This window comes from Aspergillus saccharolyticus, assembly GCF_003184585.1.
Source record: "Aspergillus saccharolyticus JOP 1030-1 unplaced genomic scaffold BP01scaffold_18, whole genome shotgun sequence".
Classification (NCBI taxonomy): domain Eukaryota; kingdom Fungi; phylum Ascomycota; class Eurotiomycetes; order Eurotiales; family Aspergillaceae; genus Aspergillus; species Aspergillus saccharolyticus.
The window spans coordinates 183,726-208,970 of record NW_020290628.1 but is presented as its reverse complement, the minus strand read 5'-3'; the positions used below and the strand labels follow the sequence as shown (position 1 = coordinate 208,970).

The 25,245-nt window shown below is 51.2% G+C and overlaps 10 protein-coding genes across 10 annotated transcripts; 2 read left to right on the top strand and 8 right to left on the bottom strand.

The window, feature by feature from the left end:
* Window positions 1-728: 728 nt before the first annotated feature.
* On the bottom strand, window positions 729-1,949 carry BP01DRAFT_342014 (peroxidase family protein; the record flags this gene model as incomplete). The annotated part of the gene is made up of 5 exons (XM_025573472.1): window positions 729-933; window positions 1,070-1,341; window positions 1,446-1,493; window positions 1,558-1,750; window positions 1,844-1,949. The coding sequence occupies 5 exons, from the start codon at window positions 1,947-1,949 to the stop codon at window positions 755-757; spliced, it is 798 nt and encodes a 265-aa protein (XP_025430712.1). The 3' UTR covers window positions 729-754.
* Window positions 1,950-3,194: 1,245 nt separating this feature from the next.
* On the bottom strand, window positions 3,195-3,806 carry BP01DRAFT_366271 (uncharacterized protein; the record flags this gene model as incomplete). The annotated part of the gene is made up of 1 exon (XM_025576400.1): window positions 3,195-3,806. The coding sequence occupies one exon, from the start codon at window positions 3,804-3,806 to the stop codon at window positions 3,195-3,197; it is 612 nt and encodes a 203-aa protein (XP_025430711.1).
* A 2,261-nt stretch (window positions 3,807-6,067) lies between these two features.
* BP01DRAFT_392374 (uncharacterized protein) lies at window positions 6,068-7,396 on the bottom strand (the record flags this gene model as incomplete). The annotated part of the gene is made up of 4 exons (XM_025578149.1): window positions 6,068-6,642; window positions 6,697-6,817; window positions 6,875-7,035; window positions 7,086-7,396. The coding sequence occupies 4 exons, from the start codon at window positions 7,394-7,396 to the stop codon at window positions 6,228-6,230; spliced, it is 1,008 nt and encodes a 335-aa protein (XP_025430710.1). The 3' UTR covers window positions 6,068-6,227.
* An 890-nt stretch (window positions 7,397-8,286) lies between these two features.
* Window positions 8,287-9,545, bottom strand: BP01DRAFT_399893 (uncharacterized protein). The gene is made up of 4 exons (XM_025578568.1): window positions 8,938-9,545; window positions 8,763-8,800; window positions 8,617-8,676; window positions 8,287-8,447 (listed from the first exon to the last, which is right to left on the bottom strand). Exons 1-4 carry the CDS (start codon window positions 9,486-9,488, stop codon window positions 8,407-8,409), a joined length of 690 nt encoding a protein of 229 aa, XP_025430709.1. The 5' UTR covers window positions 9,489-9,545; the 3' UTR covers window positions 8,287-8,406.
* A 1,063-nt stretch (window positions 9,546-10,608) lies between these two features.
* BP01DRAFT_279399 (uncharacterized protein) lies at window positions 10,609-11,526 on the bottom strand (the record flags this gene model as incomplete). Its single annotated transcript, XM_025571433.1, has 1 exon — window positions 10,609-11,526. A coding segment is annotated over one exon (918 nt), but the record flags the coding sequence as incomplete, so codon positions are not given.
* A 1,141-nt stretch (window positions 11,527-12,667) lies between these two features.
* On the bottom strand, window positions 12,668-13,918 carry BP01DRAFT_374434 (zinc-dependent alcohol dehydrogenase family protein; the record flags this gene model as incomplete). The annotated part of the gene is made up of 5 exons (XM_025576828.1): window positions 12,668-12,793; window positions 12,850-13,126; window positions 13,267-13,357; window positions 13,437-13,662; window positions 13,757-13,918. The coding sequence occupies 5 exons, from the start codon at window positions 13,916-13,918 to the stop codon at window positions 12,668-12,670; spliced, it is 882 nt and encodes a 293-aa protein (XP_025430707.1).
* Window positions 13,919-16,163: 2,245 nt separating this feature from the next.
* BP01DRAFT_383289 (Zn(II)2Cys6 transcription factor domain-containing protein) lies at window positions 16,164-17,284 on the bottom strand (the record flags this gene model as incomplete). Its single annotated transcript, XM_025577417.1, has 3 exons — window positions 16,164-16,802; window positions 16,860-17,154; window positions 17,214-17,284. The coding sequence occupies 3 exons, from the start codon at window positions 17,282-17,284 to the stop codon at window positions 16,164-16,166; spliced, it is 1,005 nt and encodes a 334-aa protein (XP_025430706.1).
* Window positions 17,285-18,448: 1,164 nt separating this feature from the next.
* Window positions 18,449-19,622, top strand: BP01DRAFT_399855 (RTA1 domain-containing protein; the record flags this gene model as incomplete). Its single annotated transcript, XM_025578567.1, has 3 exons — window positions 18,449-18,617; window positions 18,676-18,918; window positions 18,977-19,622. The coding sequence occupies 3 exons, from the start codon at window positions 18,449-18,451 to the stop codon at window positions 19,474-19,476; spliced, it is 912 nt and encodes a 303-aa protein (XP_025430705.1). The 3' UTR covers window positions 19,477-19,622.
* Window positions 19,623-20,449: 827 nt separating this feature from the next.
* Window positions 20,450-21,590, top strand: BP01DRAFT_297987 (sulfotransferase family protein; the record flags this gene model as incomplete). Its single annotated transcript, XM_025571901.1, has 4 exons — window positions 20,450-20,570; window positions 20,692-20,867; window positions 20,963-21,066; window positions 21,125-21,590. The coding sequence occupies 4 exons, from the start codon at window positions 20,450-20,452 to the stop codon at window positions 21,588-21,590; spliced, it is 867 nt and encodes a 288-aa protein (XP_025430704.1).
* A 1,430-nt stretch (window positions 21,591-23,020) lies between these two features.
* BP01DRAFT_357412 (putative histidine acid phosphatase) lies at window positions 23,021-24,852 on the bottom strand. Its single transcript, XM_025575195.1, has 2 exons — window positions 23,919-24,852; window positions 23,021-23,860 (listed from the first exon to the last, which is right to left on the bottom strand). The coding sequence occupies exons 1-2, from the start codon at window positions 24,522-24,524 to the stop codon at window positions 23,141-23,143; spliced, it is 1,326 nt and encodes a 441-aa protein (XP_025430703.1). The 5' UTR covers window positions 24,525-24,852; the 3' UTR covers window positions 23,021-23,140.
* Window positions 24,853-25,245: the final 393 nt, after the last annotated feature.

The window sequence follows — 25,245 nt, the reverse complement described above, 5'->3', positions numbered from 1 at the left end:
GATATTTCTGCGAATTGCCGTGCCATCTGAAATATTCTCCGACACTTTGAGCAGGGCGCAATGCGAGTCAATATACTGTAACTATACTCAGATCCGGTCGATATCAGCTGAGGCTCGCCTGCGATCCCGGGCCGTACCAGCCGCCCAGGTTGGCCCCTGCTGATCCAGAAGAACTACGTCCACCGTATTTCGACAAGTTCCTCCCTCAGTGACTATATTCGGTCGTGCTACTGGCTTGGCAGGCCGGAGTCTACCCGCCAAGCCTCTTGGCGGTTTGATGGGTTAACTGGGTGGATGAAAATAGAATCGCGGTGCCAGATTGGGTATTAACTGTTTGAGATAGATGAAATTATCCGAAGGGGTATGAGTTGAGTTGATGAGGAAACATGGATGACAAGGAACGGCGAAGCCTTGAAGGTGCTAAGATTCTGGATCGGGCTGTTGCCTAAGCTGGGCTACAATACCATGCTTGCAGTATGCCCGGATTGACCTCTGGACAGTACAGTACATCTTAGAACACATTCCTCAGTGCTAACAAGGTGCGTGTCTTCGGTTCGCTACCAACAATGATACCAGATGAATCTTCTCGCTGCCAGCTGAGTACCACTTACTATGTATAGGCATTGCCGCATCACCACCTACTCACCCACCCACTCCCCCACTTCCCCACTCCCAATCCCTGTCCCTCGAACACGAACAGCAGATCTCAAGGACACAACAGGATATCCCTAATACATAACCAGAAGACATCAAACTAACCCCGCGTCCCAAAATGCAAGTCCCTCTTACTCACTTCCGACCCGGACACCGGTCCAGATCCCGTCAACAAAGAAGTCTTATTCCGAATCATATTCGACATCGCAGTGATGGCCTCCAGCCCCACCGCCTCAGATTTTGTCCTCCACCCTAGCTCAACTGGTAGTCGTTCATTTTCTATTATACCATAGTACAAGAAATCATTAGTCATCACCTACCACTAACTCAGGATAAGACGGAGAGAAGGTGTTGCACCCCCCAACCCCAACAAGACAAGAAGAGAAACGGAAGAAAACATACCGAAAAAATATACCGAAAAAATACTTCACCAAATCCCTCCTCACCGTCCCAGCCGTTAAGTTTCCAAACACAATAATCGGCGCCGCCACCTCGCCGAGACTGAACTCCTCCGTCTTCGCGGTGAACGTGTAGGTCGGGTTGGTTGCTCGCGAGGTGATCTGCCGGGCCAGCTTGCTGTTGGCGAGCATGGTGGCGTCAAGGATTGAGGAGGTCCAGTATTGGCGGGTTTGCTCGAAGATGGTGGCGTTGAAGATGTGGTTGTTTCCTAAGTATGCATCCGCACGACTGTCTTCTTTGTTAGTTTTGGTTAATTGGGGATGTGGATCTTAGAAGAGGAATGACGTTGTTGAATCGTATTTGATTTGAGGGGTGGTAGGCTAGGTACTAACCTCAAACTGGCATCATGTTCGAGAATATTATGCTGGTTCAATTGATCACTATCTCTTGTTAGCAAGCTGCAAATATCATTGGCCCAGGAGAAAGAGACTAGTGGGGCTGTACAGAGTAAAGTATGTCGCATTCGGCTCCGGATTCACAACAATCGCCATGTCGAACATCACCGATGAAAGCGAAGAGGTGAAGTTCAGAGCGGCCCCCAGCGCCTCAATGAGTTTGGGACGGGTGATGTTGCGGCCGTCGTGAGGGAGGAAGTTATGGTTCGCTAGAGTGTTCATCATTGGGCAGGGACCGCGGTCTGCATTCTTGGGTCAGTTCAGTAGCGTTCATTTGCTTCTATTTGCTTTCAATTGTTTTCAATTGCTGTCAGCTGTGAAGGTTGCGGGCTTACCGTCATCTGGTCCGGCAGGTTTCCAGTGGGAGATGTCCGCTGCGCCCCAATGGGGGTGGGCAATGGCTACGCCCAGGAAGAGGGTAATAGGAAGGGTGATCTTCATGATGAGACTGATAAGTATTCTTTGAAAGTGGCGATAGTTGATGCATAATCCAGGAAGTGGAGGCAAAGCCAGCGGTATTTACCCTCGCGACTCACAACCACTGGCACAATAAACGTTTCAACCTGGAGGTGGCCATCACAGTGATGACGATGCGCAGGACGCAGATCATCATCAGTCGGAGTATAGTGAACAAAGCGTTGAGTTTTGCTCATTGTTATTTAGGTATACCTGATAGTGAACGAGTACGAAGCGGCAGCGCCTGCAGATCAATCCATATGGGGCCGGGAACCTCGTTTGTTTGGATGATCATGAAACACACCAGGATTGTATAGGCTACAATGTTTACTTATTGCCGGATTAGCATTCACGGTCTGGAGCCAGTGTATTTTTAGTGAGGCCGTCTGGAGAGGGCGTTCAGATTTAGCTTTTCCACACCAATGAGCGGACTGGGATCGGCGCCCAAGAGCATTCCATGCAGAGCTGATATGCTTCCCTGCAGCAGACTAAGAGCAGATGGATCAACATGAACTACCAAGGCCAGTGCTAGATGCATGTACTCTACTTGGTCTCGTACCAGGACCGGTAGGCACTACACAATTATCAAAAAATATCTCTCTAAATCAGACCCAAATCCGTAATTCATCAAAGCTCTCTCATTACCCCTACACTAGAAAAAGAACTGTGTACGGAGTACCAGATGATCCAGTATCACCTCCACTCGTGTCAAGATTCGGTGACCTCCAGCTTTGCTAATTAGTCGGTCCCCTGAATATCCGCACACTTGAACCAAACTAGGGTTAATAACAATATCCTCCAATCTATCCATCGTCTCCGTCGCACGCCAAAAATCCGTCACATTGAACGGATCCCGCAGCGCCGGAACCTGCGCAAAGCAGCGGTCCAGCTTCCCCTTAGGTTGTCCCGCTCGCAGTCCCGCGTCCGCTGCCCATCATCAAACTCCGAGTATCGAAGAGGTGGAGACAAAGCCGTGTTCATGTCATTCTCGATGTTATTTGTGAAGAGTAATAGAGAACATTTAGGCACACACAAGACCTGGGAACTTGACTTTCTATATCGACGACACAACAATACCCACTCTGTCTTAGACTTTAGACACAATCTCTTACAAAACATAAAACAAGATAAGCAAATCAACTCCTATTGATGCTACCAATATGCAGAATCCCCACAACCATCGACGCCAAACCCGCATTTCTGGACCCCCCCCCACAAAACGCCTAGGCCTTATTCCTCGTTACTGTTTTCGGGATCGGAATCCTTGCCAATATTCCCAAAGTCGTCATAATCCACCATCTCAGGCGTATTGTACTGCAGTGTATCCAGAAACGCCCACTCCGCGTCACGGGCTGAGGTCTCAAGGTCGAACACGGAGCGCCCCTCGTGACGGAACGGCATAATATCTGACTCATGCCCCGAGATGGTCGCGGGGACCTCAAGATAACCCCGGACTGAATTATTGTACAAGACTGTCCCGCCAAACGGGGCGGCATTGGGGTAGAGCTCCCGCTGCATATGGAACACCATGAGCATGTCTTGCTCAGCCAGCTCCCAGTCGAAACTGTTGGGGCATTTGTCGTACCAGGCTCGCCCGTCGCAGTAGACGAGCATCGTCGTCCAGGTATATTCATCCAGCGGGACGAAGATGATCTTTGGCACGAATACGTGGGGGTTGCGCGCGGCCTCTACACTTCCGGGGAGGCTGGTGTTGTTTATCCAGTGCGGTGGCAGTGGGGGTGGAGTGTGGCGGCGGCGGGGGGTCTGGCGGGTGCGGTGGGTTCGCCGGGTGCGCCGGGAGGAGCGAGACGCCACGATGTCACTTATTGTGGTATCAAGCATGATGTCGCGCTGGTGCTTCTGCAATGGGTAATTCTTGGGTGTTGGTCAAGTGGTTAATGAGAGGATTGGAACATCGGTGGAAGGGTCGTTTATATAGACTAGTTCGTGGTGTTGTTGTGTGTATTGGGGATTGGTTTATCGAGGGTTTACTGGAGGGCGACTTTCCATGAACATGTATAACATGCATTTCTTCGATTAATTGGAGTATCACGGACGGATTATACCCGGAAAACGGAAATCTAGTACGAGACAAACCAGTTCAGATTGTAGTCAATGAAATCCGTCTTTCATAGAGAAAACTCATCTCCTTTCACCCTCACTTTCATTGTACAGATGCCGGAATGTCTTAGCAATTGCTCTCCTCAATAGATGAAAGATATTGTGGGGATTATCATTGTAAGTGTACCCTCGAATGGATCAAGAAAGAATGGATACCGATTGTGAATAAAGTTGAAGACGGTAAGAACGGATGAATGTCATCAGGACAGGCGCCAAAGAATCAAGGGGGCCAGCCTAGTACTTCTTGGACCTTCTCTCATGAAAACTGGAGTGTTTTGTTGTAGCGTTATAGGCTGCGGTGACATTCTCTTTTCTTAACTTCGTCCATTCCTTGTGGCGTTGCTCAATGGTATAAGACAATCATACTAGCCAGTAGGCACAATTATGAGTCCCTAATAGATGCCCTTCTGAAAAAGGTTAAGGTAGGCAGCGCGTCTGGCAGAAAGAAATATTAGCAATAACAGGAGATAACATTGAACGCACCAGGACGTACAAACTTTTGTTGTATCGACTGTATCGGCCTCTGGCCCTGAGAGCAAATGCAAGCATACAATCTCGCAGCGATACGTTAGTGGCAGTGGACTGCACTTTCGCGCTGATTGGCAGAGACAGGGCCAAAAGGTCATGATCAACTGTTTTGACGAACCAGATCCTTATAGATTATGAGCAACCGATAGCGCGCATAATGGTCATCCATATATCGAGCAAGTTGTCCTAGATTCACCCACCTCGTCTTTCAGCATAGGGAAAAATCTCAATAGTGAGACGGGGATATCATCGACTATACTAACCTAGTTCCTGGCAATGTACTCGTTCCCGGTTTAACCCTTTTTGGGCTCGAATCTCTACAATATCTTGACTTCATCTAAGCCACTTCTTACATGTTTCCATGAGATAATCTTCGAACTTAGTGATGATTCTGTTCTTAAGAGTCTCCATGTAATAGGAGCCGATCACACCCGTCCAAAACTGACCTTTCTAGAATACATAGTTGGGATCTGATCGACTTTATGTTACCCGGAGATCTTCTATTGACTAATTCGAGACGACCAGTTAAGGAAATGAATCTAAGATTAGTTACTATGAGTCATTCTTTGTATCTTTCCTTGGGTGCCAGATCGTTAGATGTGAGATATATTTAGCATTCTGAGTATTGAGACCAAACCTGGTAATGTGGGATGAGAATCTCCAAATAATGTGAATACTACTAGGGTTATGAATACCTGGCCCACGAATGTCCCAACTGAACGTCAGTTCTGTCAACCTTGCAGTAACTACAACACTCACTAGACTTACAATTCAAAGAGGGGTGGTTGGGGCACAAGTACATACAGTACCAGACAACCACGTGGAACATCGAGCGAGATGATTTGCGACTGCCAAATCTCACATGTTGCGGGTACCGCGGGACAAATTTGCGGGACAGAACGCGGGACACTTAACTTAGCGAGCCGACTTTTGGGACGGAATTGCGGGACGAAGTAAGCATGGCGCAGATGATGTACCCCTGCAAGCCTGGGGAACTTCCCTGGCAAATTGAAGCAATGGAAGGAATTGAATACGGAGAAATAGAAGCGTCGGATGATCCGATCCCCCGCCCGCGGCTGGTGTTCTTGCCCGATTAGGAGATAATGCCGCAGACCAGTGGCTGGATGGCGGATGGCGGATGGCCGGACCGAGTCTCCCCAGAAGTGACGCGCAGACCGGTACATTGGCTAGATTTAAGGAGGCAATGAATGGCTGTACTCTTGGTAGAGATACGATGGTAGTCTGGCTCAGGAGCGTGATTTGCAACTCCATCTTAATGTGAACATCGACAAAGAATCTACTATCCAGGTTCTATCTCGCCCATCTCGCTTTAGAAAAGGAAGCGAACTTTTGCCGAAGTTGCAGGGGACATGAATACATGCGTAGGGAGTACTGAGTGACCAGACCGGTCAGACGAGTAACAAAACCACCCGTAAATGATCAAACATGTGTATACAAAGAAGAAAGTGTGTACATGGAAGACGGTAACAATATCCGTACCGTCTACCCTTCCAGGTCTCCTATGACGTCCAACAGGCTTAAAGTCCCGTATATCCAACACCCCGGCATCTCCAATTGTCCGTCTCACGACGTATACCATTCGCCATCTCAAACTCAACCTCTAGACCTGAGCCCTTCAGCCCGAAGACTATCCGTTTCCGAATCCTCGAAGAACAGTGGCTCATTGCTCGCCTGGCTGGCGATATTTCCAGTTCTTCGTGCATCGCCATCAAGATCATCCAAATCCAGCGACTCATGCAGCTCGATGCTGGTCGCCGACCGGATTTTGGAGCCCTGGGACCGCGCAGGATACGGAGACTCGGGATATAGTGGGGTATCCGGCTTTCGGGCGCGGCGAAGACTGCACAGCGTGGGAAAGTTGGCGACAATGCCAGACGCAATGAACTCGACGGCGGTCCAGTAGCCCTGTCCGACAAGATCCTGAGTGTTGCCGTGGATAGGTGCGCGAAGAATAGTGGCGATGATGCAGAGAAAACCGACGGAGAAGAGTGCGACTAATTGAAGCCGTCTGGGGCTGGTCAGCCGACGGATTTGAACCGACGTCATTGAAGGGGCACTTTACCGCTGCCAGGGTCGTTTCACTCGCACCAGCCAAGGAAGTGGCAGCACAATGAGCATCAGGTCTGTCAAGCCATTGAGGAGGATGTAGGCGACCAGGTTGCCGACACGGCCGAGGCAGGGTTCTGAGAGGGCACGATTTAGTCCGATTGACATGGAGAATCCTAGTAGTAGATCCATACTCGTCTTGCGGTAGTCACAGACCATAAACATCTCCAGCTCGATGGCGCCGTAAGACAGAAGTAGGATTACCCAGCTAATACGGACGAATATGAAGGGCCACGGGAGGCCCTCCAACACGCGAGAAATAAAAAGCAGAACAACCGCTTTCTGACCCCAAAGACTGTAACGGTCAGCGAGCGCCAGGGCAAGGTTTCGAGAGAGAACTCTTACTAGGCACGAAAAATGGCTTGGTGAGCCACCAGCATCTTGTTCTCAAGAAGCTGGTCATTGAGCAATTGATCCGTGAGGTTCTGGGCCTGCAGGCGAATGTCACGACCCAAGGTGATAACGCTCACAGCGGTAAGCAAGCCCATACATGCAAGGAGGGTTATAAGACAGAAAATAGTGCAGTAGTCGCCTGCTTCGAATCGCTGATGGCGATACTTGCGCAGAAAGAGCCTCAAACACATAATGAGGGCGCTCAGCCCACCGAAAAGATCCAACAGGACAATAAAAATTATGGGCCGCGACGATACTGCCATTGTGATGTTTCAACGGGACGCTGAATGGCCGCACCACACTGCGAAGAAGCAGACCCACCGTTTGGTTTTATTGTCGAGCTGGTTCTCCTTGGTACTTTTGTCGACAAAGAAAGTAAATGTGGTCAGGGCGGGATGAACCTGGAATTGCGCGAACTAAGCCAGGGCCAGAGAACAAAGAAGACTGCCGCTGATGTCGCTTGCCACAATCGACGAGTCAACAGGAATCAAATTTGGGCCGGACATCGCCACGAACAGCTGTGCATGATTCGTTTCCTCCTGAGCCACAATATGTAGTGATCCATTAACTGGAGATATTACGGGTAGAACTGAGCGAGTTGACCGACTTTTCGCTATGGAATCATGGAATGTACCCGTAAAGTCGGCTTGCGCTCTGACCATCAGGTACCAATGAAGATTTGCGTGAATTCAAGGATAATCCTGCTTGGTCCGATTTGATCGACAGTCAATTTGAATCACCCGATGGAGTGCACAGACAGGTAGATTTGCTATACACGCAGCATTCACCCCGCGGACATCTCCAGGCGTACATCCCCAGGCACCGATCTGGCGATTTGAGGAACATGATGTCGGAAATTGAATGGTGTTTGCACTGCGTTCTCTTTGGTGCGTAATAAGTGCGTAGTAAGCGATGTATATGAGGCAGAAGAAGCAAGGTATCCTTGTTTTAGCAGATGGTGAAGGAGAAGATAGGGTTGATGACGATGCAAGATCACCTCGCGTGGAACGAATGGGAAGTCAGGCACTCTGAACAGGCCACGTGACCCGACATTGCACTCATACTCGCACTCGCCTCTTCACACTTTCAAAGAATAAATCCACCAGTGCGATTTATTGGGACGATAATCGACTTTTGAGATCTTCTCCATCTGTTCATGGTCAATTTGAATAGCTCTGAATAAAGATCAACTCCAGTCTGCCTCAATTCGAAGCGTCGAGAAATAAGGCAGTCAAGGCAAGTGTCGCTAAGTCAGGAAGAAATGATACCACCTTCACCTATTTGGCATTTGATGCATCAGTGCTCTGGGGAGAGCTAATGCAATGGCAGTACAAATCACTCCAAGTGCAAAACATTGGCAATGGATATCCTGAGCTGCCCACACTATTGTCGTGGACTGTTTTCACGAGAACCTGACAAGCTGCATGGTGCATCCAGATGAAATATTGTATGGTATCTGCAAGATGGTCAAGCATTAACATACAATCAATATCTATCCATGTTGCTGCTACGGCAAGAGCTTCCGCTTCGAGCGCAGCTGTTTCTATATGAATGAACCGTATACTCTTTTACTGTGATCTCAATTTCATTGAACTGATGCTGACCTCGCATGGTCATTCTTTGTATTACCTTGTTGCTCGTGTATCGTCCCCTGTCTCAATTGAATTCTACAGTGTGCATCTCAATCTGGCAATCACCTCAAAACCGATGATTCCACTTCATCTCCCCTCTCACCCCGTAATAACGTCCCGACCGTTCTTCCCACCACTTGATTCTTTCTTCTCTCACTCTAAACCCTACACACGGCGCAATCCCTTCCAGCGCAAAGGTTGGATTGCGAGGAAATATATTCTGCCACTGCTCCAGCACATCGCGATGTTTCGCTATGTTCAACTGCCGCAGCCCATTCACGCGAAACTGCTCCACCATACACAAGCCCTCCCGGAGCGACTCCCCGAGCTCCTCATCCGGTTCCGGCTGCGTGGGCGCCTCACGGAACAGCCGAATATGCTGTGCGTTCCGGATGACCCCAAAAAACCGCCCGGCGTTCCGGTATAGGAGCCGCAGGTCCTTGAAGGCCTGCAGCAACGACGGCAGGGGGAGCTCCGCCCAGTTGACGGGCCATCTGTTCCCGGTGACCCAGCAGATGTCGACGCTGTAGGTGTTAGACGATGGGTGCCAGAGGAGGTTGACGTACCAGTATGGGGTTCTGCCGTCGGGGATGCGGCGGGATTCCTCCATGGGAGGGTGGAAGGTCAGCGGGTGGGTGACGAAGACTGCGGTGGCTGGGTCGATGGTCTCCGGCTCTGTGGTGGCCGCGCGCCGGGTTGGAGTTCGAGTTTTCCTTCGGGACATGCTTACTGGCCGTGGCGTTATGTGGCTGTTTCGGACTGTTTTAGGTTGGTATGGGACGGGATGGGATGGGCTAGGTTTAGTTCGATGGTATAAGTGCCTTGTGAGGGAGGGAGGGAGGAGGTGGGGGGGCGGGGCTGCGCGCAATGTTGTTGTGGGGCGCTGCTTCGATGGCATTTATATGCTCTAAGTCTTTGGGTTGTTGTTGAGGAAGTTGCGCCTCGGTTCTATCAGGCTTGTTTATTCTTTCATACTTTCCTTTTATGAGTTGCGTGTTATCGGATATTCTCAGCAAAAGATTGGTGATCTTCGGGTGTAGAGATACTGGGGCCCTGATGCCCTCATTCGCGCGTGCAATGAAAGTGGTTGCTGTAGCGAGCTGATTGGACTGCTTCGTGTGGCTGGGCTTGGGATTCTGTCATGCGGAGAGTAGCCTCTCACCGTCCAAATACCATGATCTATTTCCATACCATACATCGTGTCATCGTGTCACCCGGTTTTGATCAGCTCAAAGATGTGGACATCAAAATCATACGCGCATAGACCTTGAGACGGTTGGCAATCTGGGTAGCTCAATCTATGACGGGCTACATCACTGTCATGGATTCAGAAGAAAGCCACGTCGTTGTCTTTCTCTCACCGAGCGAGATAAGTTAGTCTTTTCCACCCCCAGAATCTCTCCCTACAGGTCGAAGGCCTTGCTCAAGACAGCGATATAGTTATCCAGTAAACCAAGACGACGCACGTTATAGAAGACCAACTGCTGCAATTGATCCCACTGCATCTGAGCGATACAGTCGGTAGAAAGGTCGAGGTTAGCTTGGTTCTCGAGCTGTTGCTGGTTAAGTGTCTTTCTCAACTGTGCAACAAAGAACTCGACCTTGTCAGGGGGGGAACCAAACGCGTCCATTGATTCATTTTGTATGTCGTGGGTCATCTTCTCAAGATACCCTACACGTTTGTGAATCCTTTCCACGACCATTCGGAAGGAAGGCAATGACCCCTCGGACCCGGTGAAGAGTAAGCGTTGCGCCTCTACAATAGAGTTGTGAGTCAACCACTTCGTCGCCTCCATAGATCCACATATTTGCATCTCATCCACCGTAGTCTCCGTCATGGAGGCGAGAAACTCCTTCGCACACACTGCGGCAGTCAAAGCGGCGTATTCCATCCATGCACGACTGTACTGATGCGAGTCAGCATAATCGCTAATTCCGAGGATCGGCAGGCAATCGATCTCGTCCGTCATATCGTCGATACCGGGGATGAAACACAGCACATCGTTTTCGAGGGCAAGTTCCTCGCGTCTCAAAGCGTCCCTGATGCAATGCTTGACGGCACAGACGGATCCATAGTGAACCTCCAACTGCCGGTTTGGAGGACGCTGGGCTCGCGATACTGTCACTGAGTCTTGGCGGGCAGTCGGAATCAGGCATTCACACCGGTCCGAGATATGTGGATATTCGGCCCGGTAAAGACGATCCGACGGTAGATGGGGACGGCTGAAACGACGGTCCCGCGAACACTTTTGTTTGACCATGGCGGTCACAGATGGCTCTGTATCCACGCCACTTGAAAGCCTACGTCTGAACTCGGTGATCGTAGTGAAAATGGCTCGGGTGTTTCCTCCTTCCAGCTCAGTTTCTGGAGGCTCAACAGCTTCCCCACTGCAAGGAACAACTGTCCTAGTCCCCACAATCACATCACCTAGTCGCACATCGGGAACGGTACACTGTTCATCAGGGCGCTCATCGTTTCCGAGAGACGGGACCCCGCTAGCGGTTCCCACGAGGAGGACAAAGCGAATCTGAGGGAACGTCTCCCTCATGTCATCAATAACGTCTGCCGCGTTGAGGATGTATCCAAGTATAGGAACCGATATCGCGACGAAATGGTTGCCCACCCGGCTGAGTTGGTAGTTGAATTTTCGTCTCTTGTTCAGTTGGCGGAATGGGCTATTGGGCAGATGTACCTGGTCGACCATCCAGCTTGCTGCACGGTACTCCTCATCAGTCGTGGTGACCCACCCAATGGTGTAGTCGTCGATAGCGGGATCATAATTCTGGGTCGCAGGACGGACCGGGATAGAAGTCATTCGGTGATTAGCCATGGTGGACGTTCCGGGAGTGACAATTTCTCCAAGAAAGAACTTGTGTCAGCACAGCCCGACCATGAAATACAGATCCGATATTGAGTCAGATACAGATATGGGAACTGATTTTAGGAGACAATGGAGTAGACGACCACTTGTTCGTCGATAACCGAGAGAAGAGCGGATTATATTATCAGGGGAGCCTCGGCCTTCAATCGGTCCGGGTATATCGGCTGGGAAAAGAAGCACTTAACTCGTAAGAGAACGAACCAGAGCGATGCAAACGCAACCATGCTGCTTGTGCTTGCTGTTTGCAATTCCCGTTCATTGTACTTGCGCAATCAAACGCAGCTTCAATTCCATCGAATGACAATGGCCTAATCCGCGTTGTACTCAAGGGCGACAGTCTTACCAGGTACTGATCCTGTGGCGGAAGCAGCAAAAGCTTCTGCCCTCCTTTGTGAACCACCTCTGCTCAACATACACAGGGAGTGTTTACCTCTCGTGAAGATGTTTGGTCGGCAGGAACTTCCGTCGCTAGGGTTCCCTGTCCACGGTACATCTGGTGGCCACCGTGAGATAGAGCAGTGGATGCGAGTGGCTCCACGGGAAGATCGCGGGTCAAGCCGTCACTGTTAATGTAACCCACAGAGGTTAAGTTGGTCAAGTACCACTGTAGAAGCTGAGTTGACTAGATATCGACCATTATGGCTAAACGCAAGCTCAGCCACCCAATCAGTGTGTCCCCGAACAAGTTTGTGGGTACGCGAAGGACAAACCCCACGCTCAAATGACCTGACACATTAGCGTCTCAGCAAGCGTCTAAAAGCGGTAAACGCAATCGGTACGTGTGCCAAAGGTAGCCGGAAGCAAACATCTGCGTCTTGCATTAGCACTTGTGATGTTTGCTAGTTCTCCCAGACAATTTGTTGGGACCAGGAATCCGTATGCGGCAACACAAAGGACGATAACCTTAGCCATTAGGCATCTGGTTGCCTTTCCGTATGGCGGTCAAACACTCCTACGCAACCTTCAAAATCTGACAAAAGTACATGATGCATTTTAGAGTGAATGCTTATGCCGATACTAATCAAACCTGGATCTCCACCTTCCCAAAATGTCTCTGATCCCACAGGTACTGGTACGCCTCGCGCGCCTCGCACAATTCAAAGACCCGCTCACTGACCACTGGTCTAATGTTATTTGCCTCGATCGCCTTGACCATGTCCAGCATGGCATCTGCTCTTTACTCCCGCTCTGGATGCCTCGTACGATAGCGGCAGCTGTCAAAGTGTCCAGGATCTGCGGGGGCTGGTCCTGGTTATGGCCAGGCCCCGTGCCGCCGATATAACCGATGACATAAACCACGCCCTCCCTCTTCACACAATTCAAACTCTGGCGCATCGTGTTGCGCCCGCCCACCTCAGTGACATGGTACACCCCGTCGCGGGTGAGCTTTCGGGCTGTCGCCCCCCATCCCGGGTCCTCGCGGTAATTGATAACGTGGTCGGCACCCAGTTCAATCAGCCGCTGCGCTGCGCCTTGCCAGCTGGGGAAGTGGTCGCAATAATTAATGCACCGGCTGCTTTAGCCAATTACGCACCCATCATGTACTCATCAGCATCAGCCTCTTTCACCACATCATACATCGCCCCTCACCCATTAGTCCTAGGTGGTGGAAGGACTCACCTGCGGAGCAAGAAAGGAACCCCACGCGTTCCCTGCACAAGCACCGCCTGCCCCGCCCCCAGCGGCTTAAGCTCATACAACGCATTCCACGCTGTCAACACCGCACAAGGTAGGGTACTCGCATCCACCGCCGGGAGATTTGCGGGCGCATGCATGCGCATGCACGAGACTCATCTCATGGAAGACGCGGTACTGCTGCAGACACCCGTTGTGAAAACCCCCGAGTCCTGTATTCTGGGCTTCTGCGGTTGGGGCGCCGAAAATGTGTCCCGCGAAGAAGAGAGAGGTGACGGCATCGCCGGGGCGGAAGGAGGTGACTTTCCCGACGTGGGTGACGGTGCCGGCGGCGTCGGAGCAGGGGATTAGCTCTGTTTTAGAGGGGAAGGGGTATTTGTTCTGTTTCTTCAGTCAGTTGCATCTAATATGCAGTTTTACCGGTAATAGAATAGGAAATAGAGAGTAGAGTAGAAAGAAGAGTAAGAATACAGACTATAGATATACTTGCATCGCGGTAATTAAGTGAAAAAGCCTCGATCTTAATGAGCACATCATACTCTCCGACGCTTGGGATTGGGTTCTCGGTTCTCTTCAGGCTGTCGAAGGTGTTTCCGGACATGCGGATAATCCATTGTTTGTTTGTTGTAGGGGACATTCTAACTGTGATTGTGCGTGGGATTGTTGATGACTGATTCATTCTAGATTGTCGCTGAAGATAGATATAGTCCAAGTGATCCCTGATACCGATGCCTTATAGAGCAGAAAATTATGGAATCATGGATGAGGAGTACGGCTCGGCTGGCAAATGTTTATAGTACTCTAATGGTGTGGGGAAATTCGGAAGCGGTGGATATCCGCAGCGGGCTGGGAAACCGAACCTATGGATTCAAGGATTGAGATGTCGTCTCATTATAGGGGGGAGGGCTCTCCTTTGCTTTGAAAGAGCATGATTCAAGTGTCTTTTGGTCGAGGATTACATCATGTGTAATGCTGGTTGAGATTGAATATCCGCTGGAAGGGTACGAAGAGGAAATACTACCTTACTCCAGAACATCGCGATGGAAAAGTATCAAAGAACGCCGCGTTGAGCGACTGCTTCACAGTAGATGCACTGCTCAGATGTTGATACTATGAATTTCTCTGTGACATTTTGCGATGGCCAGTGTGGAATCACAGATCGATGGAGCTTACATATGTGGATGATACCGCCTGTATATAGAAGCCTGCGTGGAACCCTGCGTGTTCCCACAGACATCAAGGGGGCTAAAACAGACTGTAAAAAATCAGTCAATCAGTCGATGGCTTGCGACGAGATTCTCGGAGGCGATTGATCTGCGTTAGTGAAATGTTAGGTCAATAGGAAAAATCCATGTAGCAGCCAGTGGCAATACTCGCATCCTTTGCTCGACGTAAAATGCCGGACCATACAAGCTGAGAACATCCCCATTCTCGAGCATATACTTCACGTCCGGCGCCATCATCATCTTGAGCGTGCATGTACATAATACGAAGAATGACGAAGTACCGTTCGGTTGCTCGGTACCAGAGAAGGCGCTCCTTCTTCTTTGGGTATGTGGCATGCAGGGCAGCATTTCACCATCTGGATATTACATATAACAATACCTACTTCAAGACGTTGCCAATGAAAGGCTCTGGTGCTGGCGACAATGCTTTATGTCGGCGTCGTGGTGTAATGCTCGGTGAGACACTTGCGCTATGTTCAATCGCAGTAGCAGTAGCAGCCTGACTGATATTGAATTCCGACAGCGGAGTAGTCAGACTTAGTGCGCTCGAACATCGTAGTTGCGGATTTATGCTCACTGTCCAACTGGCTTTGTTATGCCTGCTTGCGGTCACTGCTATTATTATGCAGCAGCAAAGCCAATGTCGTAGAGTTGTGCATCTGAGCAAGGAAAAGGTTGTAGAATGTGTGGAGAAAGTGGATTGACCGATCGCTCTGATACACTTTCAAGAGTAAGCACGGTGGCTAACATTCTGTTGCCTTCGAGCCCCCTCTAAAAGATCGTTCTGAAGAAGGGGCACTCATGCCCGTTGGCAGGTGCTGGGGCTCAGGGTGGCCTCCATCTGCGCTTCCAGCCCTACTACCAGACAGAACTTTAGGATTCAGACTTCAGATCAGCCGGCCGACAATTTCCCAAATATGGGCGTGGTGGCCAGCCTAAAAGCGCGACAGTGCCGATAGAGCTGTGTAGCATGATTCGTGCCCTTACACCAGGACCTTACTCTTCACCGAGCAACCAAAATGCTTTGATCCAGTCGAAGCACCCCGTAGAGCTTGGTCGTCAGTTGCAAGACGCGATGCCCTAATGTCTTTAACCCTTCTTTCAAGCCCCAGTGGTCCCTGGAACGACTTACCTGTACCCAGAGCCCCGCCACGTGCTCCTCCTGTTCCCGTACATGGACTGCAGAGCGAGGGCCAGTGCTGGCCGCTTTCTCCCTCAGCTGCTCTTGCCGGTCAGATCCGTCTAGGCAATCCTTAAGCTGGCGAGATCGTTTCTAGGCTCTCGGACCTGCCTCATATTGCAGCGCAAGCAGGCCTTCAGCTCCAAGCCCAACCGGTCCTCCAGTATCGCTGCAACTACCCGCGAATGAAACGGCCCCTCCTGGTGCGGCCAGTCACGCAGCGCCTGGAGCGCCTCCCATTTCACCTGCACATCTTGGCAGCCGTCACCCACGGCAAAGAGCATAGGGATGACACCCAGATCAACGGTCATCGTGGGACGCGTGTGAAAGCCCGCGATAAACCGCTGAATTCCGCGCAGTAGCTGGCGGTACTGGGGGGTAAAACGCCGCAATTGCACTGGATCGCTGTGAACCATATTGGTGTGGATAACGAGCGAGACGGCTGCCACCACGAGCTCGGTAAGTTCGGCTCCGTGTCAAGACTTTGTTATCAGGTCGTTGCGGCGACGAAGTTCCTGCAAGAGCTGCTTTGCAGGCTGCAACTGCGCGGCGATCGCGAGCCGCTCCGCTGACAGCACAGTGAGGGCGGATTGCATGTCGGTCGTCGACACATGCCAGCAGCGCCGCACGAATTTGTGAGGACGATTGAAGAGAGGCTCAAGGGTCTGGCGAACTGAGTAAAGAGGATCGTCGTTTGGCACGAGTAGCTGGCAATCCGACCGTTGTTGCTTCCACCACGGATCAACAACCGGGTGGATGATCGTGTCTGCTTCGTCTTCATCCCAGAACCACAGGAACGAGCCGTCCATTGCACACTGCGTGTCAAGGTGTCGAAATGCGGCGATCCATCTCCCTGCCGTGAGACGCTGCGACGACGGCTCGGTCTCGCGGAGTATACATAGACCAGCCCGTAAATGCTGCAGTGCAGCGGCGTACTCTTGCCAGATGATGGCCACCACAGTGAACAGCAGGCAGCAAAGTAGCATCACGTCACGAACCTGTGAATCGTGAGGGTTGCGTCTTCGCAGACAGGCAAACGAGCGTGCCGACTGGGCGACTGCCATACAGTACCAAAAAATCGGGGTGCGGCCGATCACACTCCCGGCCTCCACCTGCTAGTGCAGGGCGCCCAGGGCAACGACTGTATGCCAGACAGCGGGCTCCCGAGGCACCATCTGCATCAGAGACTGCTGCCAGAGCGTGGAGTCAAACAAGCTGAGTGCATCAGGGATGGTTCGGGCTTGAACAAAGGTGAAGCAGCGGCGCTCGTCGGATGTAGGGGTCCACGACACTATGTCTGCGATCGGGTTGGCGACGACCAACGGGTATCGCTGACGATTGCGGGGCTTTTTTTTCCTATTTGAAACGGATATCTCCCAATAAGAATCATATCCATCGCATATTCGACCGGTCGATGTGTAATTGCGGCAGTACTGTGGGGTTTCGTCACACTTGATGCGTCGAGCTCTGTTGAATGTTTGTCTAGTCCCTCAGACAGTGGATAGGTACGAACTGAAGTTACATACCGGCAAGTACGACAGCCCGTTCTTGACCTTGTTGATCCTGGACGGCGCGTCGTTCCACAACGTGGTTTCATCGTGATTGAGTGTAGGTGTCGAAGTTGGAGTTAAAATGAAGGTGAGGAGTGTCGGGGACTGTGCGGGGAAAGGAAGTAGCCTCTGCAACTCAGAGACCACCTCAGTCCAGGCTATCCCAATTCGGTACTAGGCTCAGCCTCGGCGCTATTACAGAAGTAAGATCAAACAGGGGAAAGATATAAGGTATTCATTTGATATAGAAAGACGATTTGAGCAATGCTTTGCCCGAAAGCACGGCAATGTACAACTACAGTAGCAAGAGCAAGGAAAGTAATCAACTGCTATAGAAGCAATAACAATCTTTGTAGCTCCCAGACATGAGCAATAATAAACCGGAACTTTTTTGGGGGGGCTTAGGACTATCGATATTTTTTTCTTTTTATTGAGATCCTGTTTTTTGATGGGTTTGTGTTTGAGTTTTGTTGCGTTTGTATTGTAAAACTTAACCTGCAGTGCCTGCGCTGCAGAAACGTCAATGGACTCCCGCAAGCCGGCGGCCAGATTCGTGTCAATAGATAGACTCAGTAGTAGCAGCCCTTTCATGTCTTACTAAACTCAATGCATACATCGCCTCACCATTTACATACGTCGTTCCCACACCTCATTTCAGGATTAAGACAGGCCCGAGATGACCAACCAAACTCACAGCCACAGCAGTAGTACGACGAGATTACTGATCTTGCGATGGTCGCTGATCCAACTACAGTGCGCAACTCAGTGAATTGACCCTGATTCTCAGGCCCCTACGGGCTGAATACTGTTCGCGACCGAGCCCCTGTTCAAGAGCCTCATCATTTGCTGGCCCATTATGCACCTTCTTCAGCTCTCAGGGCCATCACCAATGACATACCCGAATTGGCCCCCATTTGAAGGATGAAATTGGGGTCTGCCCGTCAGTGTGGGGGCTAAGTGCCTAAAGAAGCCCAGATTTGAGTCAGACCAACACCAAGCACCACCAATTCATGTTTCATGATGCGACACACAGCTTAGCCTGTAAGGCAGAGTAGGCTTCTTGGAGCGTCAACATGCTGCTGCTTCTTGGTGTAAATATGGCGCTCTCCACACCAAACCCGCGCGTCGCCCTGACCAAATTTCGAGGCCAATTGCCCTGCCAACACTGTGAAGGCGTCAAAGATCCAAACAGATAGGCAACTTATGAGAGCATGATTTTATCGAGAGAAGATAGCTCCTACGAGCTCTACGACTACAACCCCTCCGTTGCCGCTGCCGCCATCTTCGTCCTGCTCTTCCTAGCAACAACCGCCTGTCATGTCTACCAATTAGCTCGAGCGCACGCCTGGTACTTCATCTGCTTCATACTCGGTGGAATCTGTGAGTTCTCAGCGGCGCAGCATTAGAGACCGTTTCACTAACTGGGAGATGTAACCAGTCGAAATCATCGGGTATATCGCGCGCGCTGAAGCGCACAACAACACAAGCAACGTCACCATCTTCACCATCCATACACTCTTTATTCTCCTAGCGCCTCCTCTCTACGCATCCACTTTGTACATGGCCCTCAGCCGGATGATTTTCTACCTCGACAAAGAAGATCTCAGCATCGTCCCGACGCGCTGGCTTACCGTGATTTTCGTCGCGGGAGACATAGTATCCTTCCTCATCCAGGGAGCAGGTGAGCACGCCCTTTCCTCACCTAGCATCCTACAATCTCACCAGCAAACCAAATGAAGGCGGCGTAATTATGACCCACACAACGACCGACCCATCCGCCCGCACAACCGGCCAAAACGTCATCATCGCCGGCCTCGTCATCCAACTCATCTTCTTCTCCGTGTTCTTCATTGTCGCTGCCGCCTTCCACTACCGCATCCACCGCAGCCCGAGCGGCAAATCCATCTCCTCGTGCATTGCCACCGACGGCTGGTTTCACGCCACCTGGGAAACCACGCTGCTGGCTCTGTACGTCGCCAGCGCGATGATCCTGGTGCGCTCGGTCGACCGGCTGGTCGAGTACGCGAGCGCCGGGGCCACGGAGAGAGATGGGTATCTTGGACGGCATGAGGCGTTCGCATATGTCTTTGATGCGCTGCCGATGTGGTTGGGAATGGTGTTTATGGCGGTGTGGCATCCATCGCGGGTGCTGCTGTTCAATCGCAAGGTGTATCAAATGGATACGGCTTTCAATGAGGAGGGGAATGATGTGCAGATGAGTAAGATCTTTCTGGGGTGATTGGCGTAATGACTGGTCGATGTGCAATATGACGCTGTACGATAATGCCATGTGCTCTCAAGGAGGAGTAGGTATAGTTAGTTGTCACTTTTGGGCGTTGGGGGCCTGTTCGGAAAACATGAATTGTATGCCCTCGGATGTATATTACCATCGTCCGAGGAATGATGCGTGACTAGGCGACAAGCAGGATGACTCAAGTGAGAAAGTAGGCGACATGATTGAGGGACAGGTGAGATTCCATGGCAGTACCTTTGCTATACTGCTGGACTCTGTAGACACCTACCCTTTAGAGAAGCATCTCACGTGACCATAGCTGCATGACCAACAGCAAGAATGCGGGGATTTTAATTGACGCCCTTGACGCGACCAATTTCTCTGCTGTCGTCAAAAAGCCTTCTTGAGAAGTCTCGAAAATGAATTTTGTGAGATATTCAACGGCTAGTCGAATGACAAGGTGAGTAATACTTATTCCCTTCTCAGCACTCCATGCACATTCTTTGAACAGCTACATCATTCACCCTATACTGATGTTGAGATTATACCAGACTGTGAGCAGCAAGTGATGAGCCTACCTACTTCTTCTACCAGGCGGCGACTTCACCGATGACTGGTCACATCTCGGGATCTCCCCGCGATCAGCAAAACAAACGCGTCTATCCACCTGCGCCGCTCGCGGCCATCTAAACTACCGCCTCCATGAGCGTTCTCAAGCTGACAAGAAAACCGCAAGACACATACCATTTGCTTCCTAGGATCTTCTCAGCGGGAGCCCAAGAGTATCCCGCTCACACAAAGGCAGCAACACCACGTAACGCAACCGTCAGCCCAACAACTCCAGGCCGCTATCGTGACACAAACAAGCCCACCGCACGTGATCATCAGTGGTCTCCCAGCATTACCTGGCGGTATCTCAGCATCATCTTGTGGTATTTTCAGCAGCATATCCACAGGTCTCCAGCAGCAACAACTCACAATGCCAACCATCAAAGCTGGCAACCGCGTCTTCCATGTCACCGACATCGACCGCGAGGAATGTTCGCGCATCGTGCCGTTGCGGGTGCTTTCCTTGGGCTTGACGCGAACGGGATCTGAGTGTAAGAGTTCTTCCATGGAAAACCTTGAGCTAGACTAGTCGTTTCTAGTGTCTCGGCTTCAGCCTCAAGCTGAAGAGTCGCTTCCAGAATCTCGGATTCAACTACTGACATAAACATTCAGCGATGATGGATGCACTTCGCATCCTTGGCTACTACGAGGCATACCACGGGTACCAAGCTATGATATCAAACCCGCGCGACTGCGAGATGTGGCAGAAGGCCCTACGGGCGAAGTATGATGGACTGGGAGAGCGCTTTGGGCGGGAGGAGTGGGATCGGCTGCTGGGGCATTGTCAGGTCAGTTTTGCTCATCGTGCAATGGTCTCTGGTCAGCATGACTTTAGAGGATGATGTCCAAAAGCAACCGCGAATCATGCTCATCCACAGTACAGGCCGTCTCCGATCTCCCGGCCATTTGTTTTGCAGAAGACCTCATCGAAGCGTACCCCGATGCAAAAGTCATCGTGACTGTCCGAGATGTCGATGAGTGGTATGAGTGGGTGCCCTTCCCCATCTCGCCCTAACAAATTGGACAGACTCCTGACAGGAAACAGATCAATGATGACCCTCGTCACTTCAATCGACACTCCCATCAACACATACATATTTGTCCCCCTCGTCATCACACTCAACACCATTTTCCGTTCCCGCTTCCGCCTCGTGCCCGAGACCTTCTTCAAAGCAGGGGAATGTTTCTATGGACCTGATATCCGCAATGATGCCCGGGAGACTTACCGTAACCACGTGGCCAAGATCCAGGCTCTGGTGCCCAAGGATCGGCTGTTGCTGTACCATGTGACGGAAGGGTGGGAACCATTGTGCAAGTTCTTGGGTCAGCCGGTTCCCGAGGTGCCGATGCCGAGAAGTAATACGAAGGCGGATATGCTGGCGCGGCACGAGGCGTGTATGCAGTTGAATTTGAGGGAGTGTATGTGGAAAGCTGTTAAAGGGACTGTGGTGGTGGGAGCGGCATTGGTCATCTTCTCGAGATCGAGTGGCTTGCAATGGAAATGGGATTAGGCTGGGGAGTTGTAGAGCTGTTGATACGAGGTCAGTAAGTGTAGAATAATCATTGTCGAGATATGACGCCTTTTTACATGGCTCACGGGTGACTCATCGAACGCGTTGTTAATTTCTATGTTCTATGACGGTGGTTATGGTGGAAGAATTAGACTACTGAAATGGTTGGGATGATTACGATTGAAATCACCTGGGCGGATTATCGCTACGCCGACAGTCCCCCTAATCTTGTCACGGTGAAGCTAAAGCGATTTTCGAATAACTAAATATACACGGTGTATCAACTCGGATACCCAAACTTCCCACCAACTCAGTTGCTCACCAACTTGGTGGCCAAACATGCCTTCTTCCACAACCCGGTGGTTCAAAGGTCTTTTCCACCAACTCGGTAACTTACCTGTCCAAGAGGTCTTTTCTACCACTCCCGCGGTTGAGTTCCACCACTCCGATAGTTCAAATATCCTTTTCCATCACTTCAGCGGTTGGCTTCCAAAGTATTCCACCACGCTGGAGGTTCAAACACCTCTCCCACCACTCCGGCCTGGCATCTTAACACGTGCGAATAGCTCCAAAATGACTACCAAAAGTAAGAAAGAAAGACATACGAAGAGGCTTATCCCAAAGAGCCTAAGAGGCTCCGGGCTCATAATTTCTCAATATATAACACAGTCTTTATATACTAGTAGCTCAGAGATGGCTCATGGCACGGCATTATTGTTGTTGATGATAAGTTGATATGAGTTCAGATGAAACCCAACTGCGATCACAGTTGATGTTGGGTACATGTTTTCGGGCCCAATGCCCGCCGTCATGGCTGGGTTTATGGGGCTCATTGTGGTACGTGATGCAAAGACACGGATTTCAGAAGAACCGAACGGATTGCGCTTTGATTCGAGGAGTGGGTACAGAAGAGAAAGATACGTAGCGCATCGAAGTTTTTGATAAAACCAGCACCCGATCATGCCAATTATAGGGAAGGTGCAGGTCTGGATATCATTGCGTTGTTGCGCTCAGTTGAGAGAAGGCGAAGGAGCGCAAGTGTGAGTCAAGGGACTTAGGTTGAGGGCGCAATGTCCTCTTCACAGACCGTACACAGCCCCAAAAGCTTCAACCATTACCGTTGGCTTGGCTGCACAGACATAGGCTCGTTAGACTGCTGGCGCAGAGTTATTTCGGAGGTGGTGGAGAGAATGCGCTGTATTAGGACCACAGTAATAAAAAGGTATCGCATTTGCTGCTGTTTCGGCCAGTGTTGTTATATTGAGACTAAAGCCTCTTCATTCAGCATAGGTCGAATTCGTCAGCCCACGAGAGTGACGATATTTTCGAATCTTAGAGCCACGTTCTCTCGTCGTTCAATTGAACTGGTTACAGTGTATAATCCTGAAGGCTTGACATAAATCGTCTGTCGAAGTTAAGCAGTGTATCCCAATGAACCTTGCTTGTGGTTATTATGAAAGAAGAACTTGTATATTACAGTACATCATCATTAATCATATGTCTATCTTCCGCAGCATTAATCCAACCTCTTATCCACAGCCCAATATACACTAGTTATAAATGTTCAAAGTCTCCACAGCAGAATCATTACCACACGCCCCACCAAAATCACCATACAGTTCTTCCCTCTCCTTCAGAAACTTGCTAAATCCCTCCCGGGAGCAGCTCTCCCCAGGTCCATCGCGACAGCCGACCAATGGCTGCGGGGCTGAATTGACCAAAACCCGGTAGTACTCCGGGTCCTCGAAGCCCGGCACATCACACTCCAGCCGCTCAATGGCGATATTGCCCAAGAACGGAAGGATGTGGCTGCTTTTCCAGGCACGGTTGTAGTTGACCTGATCGAGCGGCATGGTGGTGTTGATGTTGTCGGCGCCGGTGAAGGCGCTGTTGTTGAACAGGCCCAGAGCCGTGACGACCGTGGGCGGGAGCTCGCGGTGCGTAAATGATACGTATAGCGTGTCGCTGGCGTTGGTGTTGCCAGAGACCATCTCCCAGCTGGCCTGCGCCCAGGGGAGGCCGATGTGCGGGCTCAGCGGACGGCCGTAGCCCGTGTTGTAGAAGTACATGATGTCGTTGGCGTACTCAAAGGAGAGCCACTCGGCCGAGGTGAAGAGCGACAGCGAGCAAAAGGGCGAGAAGCCTCGGATCACGGTCTCGTAGCCGCACAGCTCGAACATGGCGGTCACGTCGTCGGAAGTGAAGTTGAATTTCGGAGCCAGGGCATCGAGGCGCGCGGTGATGGGGCGGGTGTAGTGCTCGATGAATTCCTGCGATTGTTAGACTATGGCTCTATTTGAAAATGTTGTTTGGAAAGGCGGGACGAACCGATGACTGGTCGCTGCCGTAGCTGGAGCTGTAGGCCGGGCACGCCTTGTATGGGGTCAAAGAGTCAGCGCCCGTCGACTTGGACTCGGCCACTTGGACGAGACCAATAGCGGAGGACTGGTTGTTGGTGTAGCCGTTGATGAATCCCTCGGCGGACTTGACAGTGCGTTCGGCAGTGGAGGCCCACACCTTAGCTGCGCGAAGCGTTGGGTAGTGCTGGTGCAGCTTGACACCCAGAGTGGTTGCTTCCTGCAGACCGACACGAGTCAACTTCTCGAGATGCTCGTCGTCGATGGGCGCGCTCCAGTTCCTGAGGAAGGAGAGCGCGCCGGTTGAGTTCCAGTCTTGCGTGGTGTTGCGCAGCTTCTCGACGAACGGCTCAATGTACGACTCGTAATCAAAGTCGTTGGCGTAGATGGCGGCATGGCGCACGAGGTATGCAGCGCGGGTCACATTGCACCCAGGGTGTGGCTTGGGGTCAATGGGAGGGTCCTGAGGCGCATAGTACGGTGTGATTCCGGCCAAATGGTGGAGCGGATTGAAGGCGATGCCAGTTGAGGTTGTGGCAAGGGCGCTGAGCGCGAGGACCGTGACGAAGGACTTCATGATGGACAAAATTGAGGCCCGGTAGGGCTGGTTATGATATTGGCGGGATGGTCGCTGCTGTACAGTTAGTTGAGCGGGCGAACAAAGACCTATATAGTCTTTTTTTGGCCCACGATCATCAGGAAAACAGAGTAGCACAGGGTCTCTCTCCCATTACATCATTGTCAGGTACCACAGTATCTCCAGGCAAAACCGAGATGCAGTCATGGGAGCCCCATCCGTGTACGTCACCGATCTGCCGGACATCCTTGACAATGCGACAGGGCCCAGTGGAGCCATCCGGCCAATCCGAGCCGCGCTACGGCTTTAAGGGTCGCCCCGGCAAGAATTTACCTCGTCGGGGGGGGACGTAAATCGCTGCAGAGCTGCGGAGCGATAAATTTAGCTCCCAAGCCATAACTATTTGGCTAAGTAGGTTAGCTGACAACGCATCCGTCGTGCGCACGACGATACAGAAGGGGTGTTTGTGGTGTTGTCGCCGGTCGCGATGTCACCGCACAGATGAAGCTTGTTCCCGACAGATTGGTGGAGCGTTCGGCCTCGCCAAGTCCTGCCGGCCTCTGGGCGTTCTCTTAAGGGATAACGATCGTCGGTAAGTCGGGTCCATGACATAAGGCTGTAAACATGCTCACTTCGAGCTTAAGGTGCATAGAGAAGAACATGCATCATGAGCCGAAATCCGGATGGACACGAAAAAGGTACACTGGGTTAGAGAAGCGCT

Excerpts from the sequence above, each read along its gene's own strand:
- BP01DRAFT_399893 (XM_025578568.1), bottom strand. The coding sequence starts at position 9,488 with ATGTCCCGAAGGAAAACTCGAACTCCAACCCGGCGCGCGGCCACCACA. Across the intron at positions 8,801-8,937 it reads GCGCTGGAAGGGATTGCGCC|AATTCAATTGAGACAGGGGA; the intron begins GTGTGTAGGGTT and ends TGCACACTGTAG. Across the intron at positions 8,448-8,616 it reads AACATGGATAGATATTGATT|CTCTCCCCAGAGCACTGATG; the intron begins GTATGTTAATGC and ends CCATTGCATTAG.
- BP01DRAFT_357412 (XM_025575195.1), bottom strand. The coding sequence starts at position 24,524 with ATGAAGTCCTTCGTCACGGTCCTCGCGCTCAGCGCCCTTGCCACAACC. Across the intron at positions 23,861-23,918 it reads ACGGCAGCGACCAGTCATCG|GAATTCATCGAGCACTACAC; the intron begins GTTCGTCCCGCC and ends TAACAATCGCAG.